Source organism: Miscanthus floridulus, chromosome 9, assembly GCF_019320115.1.
Source record: "Miscanthus floridulus cultivar M001 chromosome 9, ASM1932011v1, whole genome shotgun sequence".
NCBI lineage: Eukaryota > Viridiplantae > Streptophyta > Magnoliopsida > Poales > Poaceae > Miscanthus > Miscanthus floridulus.
In genome coordinates, this window is record NC_089588.1 from 142,102,087 (window position 1) to 142,109,243 (window position 7,157).

Sequence of the window (7,157 nt, forward strand, 5' to 3'; positions counted from 1 at the left end):
CGAGCGGTAACGGACGTCAAGGAGGAGCTTTGATTCTACGAGGGAGAGCGGCAACGGTCGTGGAAGGCCGTGTTCCCTTTCTCGTAGAATCGGAGCTCTTCCTTGGCCAAGTACGGTGCCGTCCGGTGGAGAAATGCTCGCCGAGATGATCACGTAAGCAAGGTCAACTAGTACGGATGGTTATTTATTGAAACATGTTTTTGAGCTATAATTTGATGGATATTTGATAACTTCAGACCTACAAATATCATCTACAAATGTTACTATCCTCGGCAACCTAAACGCCCACGAGCTCGCCGATATCGAGCAGGTCACTTAGAATTATTTTTTCCATGAAATGAAATACTTAGAAATCATGCCTTTTATTTTTTAGAATTAAATTTTCCATGAAATGAAAAACTTAGAAAATGGTTAGAAAAATGTAGAAAATCCGTACTAGTTGAACTTGCGGATCGTGTTCAGGTCGGCGAGCATGTTCTCTGCCGAGCGGTAACGGACGTCAAGGAGGAGCTTTGATTCTATGAGGGAGAGCGGCAACGGTCGTGGAAGACCGTGTTCCCTTTCTCGTAGAATCGGAGCTCTTCCTTGGCCAAGTACGGTGCCGTCCGGTGGAAAAATGCTCGCCGAGTTGATCACATAAGCAAGGTCAACTAGTACGGATGGTTATTTATTGAAATATGTGAAATCCGTACTAGTTTTGTTTAAATATATCATTTTAGAAAATATGAAATTTACACTAGTTTGCAAAAATAAGTATAGAAAGTAGATGACAACTGTTACCGGATCCTCGGCCTCTCGTTCGGTTGCGAAACGACTGAGGCCAGAACTCCCTCTCATTATCTGCGGCAAGTGTAAGCAGAAGATTGTGATGGAGTACCGAGTCAAGAGACAGGGACCCAACAAGGGTCGTGTTTTCTACAAGTGCCCGGATCGCGATGTGAGTTTCTTACGCATTTTATAATTATGGCTAATTGACCTGCTTTTCTTGAATATTTTTGACTAAATATTTTTTGCTTTAATTTCAGTGGGAGGGCAATGGATGCGATGGTTGGTACTGGGAGGAAGATTATGCTACATACGTGCAGAATTTGGGTGCGCTTGAGGTAGCGGCTGCTGCTGATGAGGCAGTGAGCCAGCAGGAGAAGCTTATTGATATTCAACAGAAGAATGATTTGTCTGTTTTAGTTGCGTACGATCACAAAATAATTATGTTACTGAAGTGCATTGTAGTTTTAGATTGTTTAGTGATAGTTGGGATTGCTTACGTTGTAGCCAGGCTTAGTTAATTAATCAATCGTGTGTGTGTCATTTATGTTGTGTAATAAAATACTTAATTATGTTTAAGGTTTTCATAATTTGTCGTGTAATACAGATTATGTCACGCCATTGGATGTACAATGCCGATCGCCGCTCCCAAGACTTTATAGAGGGCTTGCACTATTTCTTAGGTGTGGCCGAGGCAAATAAGCGGGATGGTTTCATATGCTGTCCATGTGCCCTATGTAAGAATTTAAAGGAATATTCAAGCTCAATGAGTCTTCATTCACATTTGCTTAAGTCAGGTTTCATGTCAAACTATATATGTTGGACTAAGCATGGAGAAAGCGGGGTCATGATGGAAGAAGGTGAAGGAGAAGATTTAGACATTGATGACATTATTGCTCAGTATGGTGCCTTTGATGATACTACAATGGGGGGAGATGAAGAAGAGGTAGCGGTAGGAGATGATCTCGGTGATGCTCTTGGCGATGCCATTCGTGATGCACAACAAGAATGGGAAAGTGAAAAAGAGAAAGTTAAGTTGGAGCGTATGCTTGAGGATCATAGGAAGTTGCTATACCCGACGGCCGAAGAGGGGCAAAAAAAGCTGGGTACAACACTGGAATTGCTATAGTGGAAGGCAAAGAATGGTGTATCCGATAAGGCATTTGGGAATTTATTAAACCTCATAAAGAAGATGCTTCCGAAGCCAAATGAATTGCCCACCACTACGTATGAAGCAAAAAAGGTTGTCTGCCCTTTGGGATTAAAAATCCAGAAGATACATGCATGTCCTAATGACTGTATCCTCTACCATGGCAATGAATACGAGAATTTGGATGAATGCCCGATATGTAAAGCATCGCGGTATAAGATCAGGCGCGATGATCCAGGTGACGTCGAGGGTGAACAACGTCCTAGAAAGAAAATCCCTGCCAAGGTTATGTGGTATGCTCCTATAATACCACAATTAAAACGTTTGTTCAGAAATAAAGACCACGCAAAGTTGTTGCGGTGGTATAAAGAAGATATCACTCAGCATTTCACATTACAAGCAGATGATGCTTTGAAGGAGCTAGTGAGGGATTGGACAATGAAGAAGATGGCAACATTGTTCCAGAGTTGGAAGAAGACATTGTATAAAAAGTTTATCTTGAAGAATGCTACGCCGAATTTCAATGCTAAGGCGTTTGTCAAGTTGGAGTCCCATTGGGATGCCTTCGTAGAATACAAGACATCTCAAGACAGTGAGGAACGTGTGATGAGGAATCGGCAGAATGCCCGACAGAAGCAATACCATCATCGCATGGGATCAGGTGGTTATAGGAGTGCTATTCCCAAGTGGCAGAACCTAGAAGCAGAGATTACTGCCAAGGGAATCATACCTGAAACAATAGAAAAGAATTAGCCTCAACGCGCGAAGAATTGGTTCTATGCTCATGGGGGAAGCCTAGACCCAGACACTGGCAAGCTAATTTTTGGCCAAAAAATTGAGAGAGCAACACAGAGACAAGCTCGTGCTAGGGAAGAAGCTGATAGTGGTGTTTTCAAGCCCAACAGAGAGAAGGATGAATTGACATATGCCCTAGAGAATCCCGAACACGGTGGTCGAACAAGAGGCTATGGGGCGGTTCCGTGGCTACACGCATTCCCAGCAGACAAGGATACCTACAGAAGCCGCCAGAGAAAGAAGGATGAGGAGGCAAAATGAATTCGTGCATTGGAGCAATTTGTTGATGAGTCACGACAAGCATTGCTTGAATCACGTGAACGAGAAAAATCTCTTGAGGCAAGAATGCAGGAGGAGATCAAGAGGCAAGTGCAGCTAGCAATGAGTCAAATGCAATCGCAATCAACGCCGGGAGTCACCATTAGCCCCGTTGGTCAGATGAAAAGCAGTTGTGCTTCTACGGAGCTGCCAGTTATTCAAGACGACGCTGGGTTGCGCTTCCCTGTTGATGACATTACCGAGCCTCTAACAAAATGTGAGCTGCACATTCCAGATGGTAATGCATCAATCATGGTGGCTGTCGGGGTTGTATCTCCAATAGACCGAACGAAGACACCAAGAATCCATGGGTCAGTTATTCAACCTGGATATGCTAGCGTCTCGGTCGATAGAGTGCTCAAAGGTTACAGCAATGTTCCTCTTGACATTGAAGGCGGTGATGGGGAGAAGACACTAGGAGAAACAGAGAAGACATTTATTCAATGGCGCAAATGCTTCATCATCATTCCTGGGGCGCCACCGCTTCCCCTACCTCACCCTAGGTACGAATGAAAGTGAATGAAATATTATTTTCCATTAATTTTCTATTGGTTTCAAAAATAATTGACACACAAATTGTTTTTATAGCAGGGTCTCTCCCCAGCCTAGCCTAATCATTCATTCCCCATCTCATCACAGCGTCGCGGGGGGCGAGACGACTTCATCCCCACGGCGATCGCCAACTCCTACACCGGCCCCATCGCCTCCACAACGATCTCCAACTCCTACACCGGCCCCACCGCCTCCACAACGATCTCCAACGTCTCCACGCCGATCTCCACCAACACCGGCCTCATCGCCTCCACGCCGATCTCCAACACCGCCCCCACCCCCTCCACAGCGACGCACTACAAAGACGTCTAAGGTCCCGGCGGCAAAGAAGACCCCGAGAAAAAGAGTTATTTCTCAAGAAATACTTCCTGAAAAGACTGATGAGCAAATAGCAGCTGAAGAAGACAAAAAAGTAAAAGATTTTTTTATAGATATCAAAAACAAGAGTCAAGCAAAGCTTAAGGAGAAGCCGTACTTTTACATACCACGAGATGTGCTGAGGCAGAAGGTCGATGCTCACAAAAAAAAGATGATTGAACTTCGTAAGCCTTCGCCACTATCAGACTATGATCGCTCCCTCGTGAAGTCACATGATGCAGATAAGAAAAGGAAAAGAGCATCAGGGAAGGATGTCCCACAGCTCGGACAACAGAAGCAACCAATACAAAATCTTGTTGTTGCTAATGAATATGGTTCCAACATAGAAGTCTATCGACCAGACAACTCTGGAGAAGTGTCGGTTCAAGCCCTTAATGCTTTTTTTAAAGATACTGGTTTAACCTTGGATCAATTGACGGGCAAAGCTCCAATCCAGAACCTGGAAGTTGATACCTGGAAGACTTATAAATATGGCAAAAGTCTGTACAACCCTGCAGCTCTGAATGAATTAGGTACGCAAATGTACTTGCTCAACAAGTGGTACATGCAGGCGTGTGGTAGGGGTGAGCAGTGGATCTTTGTCAGATTTAGAGACCATCATTACTTCCGTGGCGATGACATCTTACATATTAGTTTCGAAGAATTGCATCAACTATTCCACTTGGACGCTCTGGACAAATCAATCATTAGCTCCTTTTGTTTGTAAGTGATTCTTACTTTTATTTAATAAACTCACTTCCATGCGTACGTGTATATAATTATCCTCACATGTAACTTATATTTATATATAGATTCCAGATGTTAGGGCTCTAAAGAATACAAGACACCAGTGTTGGCTTCATTGATCCTTATATCGTATTCAAAACCGATATTATTGTCAAGGACCACTGGGTATCTGAAGCACAGACGAATATCATGAAGTTCTTCGTGAAACAGCACAACAAGACAACAATACTTTTCCCGTACAACTTTGAGTAAGTGTTAATAATAATGTAGTCTACACATTTTATGTAATATCAATACAACTTATATGCATGTACGTGTATGTATAAACCAATGCAGGTTTCACTGGATACTCATTGTCATTGAGTTAAACTCAAGTCAGTTAGTAATCTTGGACTCGTTGAGAAAAGAGCGAGCACAATACCAAGATATGATAGACATTATCCAGGGGTAATTTCGATCTCTCGCGCACAACTATTATTGAATAGACTTTGCCATAATTTATTAACGATCGTACATTATTGGTCGCACAGGGTTTGGAAAGAGTTTATTCGGCAACACCGTAAGGATTGCAAGGCACCACTTAATGTAGTTGAAATACCAGTAAGTAGTACTATATATACTTCCCCACATGTTTAATTACTATATCGTACTTCAATTTACGTGTGAGATGCTGAGAATAATCTTCTTCTCGTATAGTGGTGTTTGCGGCAGGAACTAGGTAATAACTTGTGTGGATACTACGTTTGTGAATTTATCACTGCATACATAAGAAGAACTCCCGAAGATGTCCTCAGAGTATGTATATATCATTTTTTATTTATTTTTAAATGAATATATATATTTATATATATATATATGTATTAATACTTTTCCTTTTATTTCAAATGCAAGACTGAATGGTTGAAACGAAGGGTCATGCAAAAAGACCATCTGAAAGCAATTCAAGAGTCAATAGCAGGATATCTTCTAGAAAAAGTGCTAAATCCCAACGGCGAGTTCTACTTTGATCTAAGGAACTAATGATGTAAATTAAATATTTATTGATATCGTTATTTTCGAGAACAAGATTATGAAAGTGTTGTATATATACATATATATCTATAATATATATAGTTTCATACTTTATTCGAATAATGCTCGAGATGAGAATTAGATGTATTTATATGCGTGCGTGTATTTATATTAGCAGCGTAGAATACGTACATAAAAACATATTATATATTAAACAAATATGTGTAACTGAACTGAAAACAAATTAAACAAAAAAAAGAAAAAGAAAAGGAACCTTTAGTCCCGCTTGGTGTTACCAACCGGGGCTAAAGGGTGAACCTTTAGTCCCGGTTGGGGTTACCAACCAGGACTAAAGGGTGCGCCAGGTTTGCTCGGCTGGAGGGCCTTTAATCCCGGTTGGTAACACCAACCGGGACTAAAGGTCCCTCTTTAGTCCCGGCTTTATGACCCGGGACTGAAGGTTCCACCTTTAGTCCCGGGATCGTTGTCCCGGCGCGGTAACCGGGACTAAAGGCCGTTACCGCCCGGGACAACAAGTCCATTCTGTAGTAGTGTTGTGAGGCCACGACACCCTGTCCACACCCTCACACGCGATGACGTTCATGGCGCACGCTGCTAACCACTCCTCAACCAGCCGCCTGTTCTGGTTTTCTGGCAGCATAATGGTGTCCATCGCGTCAAACACTGCAGCAAAGTGGTTGAGCGCCTCACGGAACCTTGGAACAAAGAAAGCCCCACTGTATGATCCATTGGCAATATCATGGATGAACACTTTCGGCCTCATCTTGGTGATGTTGTTGAGCACTGTGTCTCTGGTGTTTGGCCTGTCTAGAATGACACTCTCATCCATCAAGTTTTTGAAACAGAAATGGGAGACGCCGACAAGCACCTCATTGGGATCAATGTCCATGTCGTCGGCACAGACAACCTCTAATTTTGCTGCGATAGCATGGAACTTGAATGGGACCCTAAACTGACGAGCACAGTCACTGAGGCGGCGCCCTGTCTCCTCAATGAGTTGGCCTGGATGGAACCCAGGCAGCAGATTGTCAATACTGGTGAGCCTTACCTCTTGGGGGCCACCCTCCCTGCTTGAGAGCATACGGAGTAAGTCCGACAAATACCTCTTGGGGGCCACCCTCCCTGCTTGAGAGAACACGGAGTAAGTCCGACAAACGGAAACCATGGCCCAAACCATAGCGGACAATGTTGGCCCGATTGATTTCAGATTCAGATTTTAGAAACTACCAGAGGGCAGCTTGGCCTTTGGTCGCTTGGATTGAATGGAAATGCAATGGCTTAGTTTTTACAAAGACACTCCCTTGCCCTTTATAGGCAGGGGGACTCTCACTTGCTGCAGCATATTCTAACCACTAAAGTGGATACTAAGCATATTCCTAATACTAGGCTTGGAAGCTAAGTAAAGTAAAATATAGAAAAAATAAGATACAAGTGCTTTAGC

General features: G+C 43.0%; 1 protein-coding gene across 1 annotated transcript; it reads right to left on the reverse strand.

Annotated features, from left to right (window-relative positions):
- Window positions 1-6,212: 6,212 nt before the first annotated feature.
- On the reverse strand, window positions 6,213-6,881 carry LOC136481145 (scarecrow-like protein 9). The gene has a single exon (XM_066478503.1). The coding sequence runs from the start codon at window positions 6,879-6,881 to the stop codon at window positions 6,213-6,215; it is 669 nt and encodes a 222-aa protein (XP_066334600.1).
- Between the last annotated feature and the right edge of the window lie 276 nt (window positions 6,882-7,157).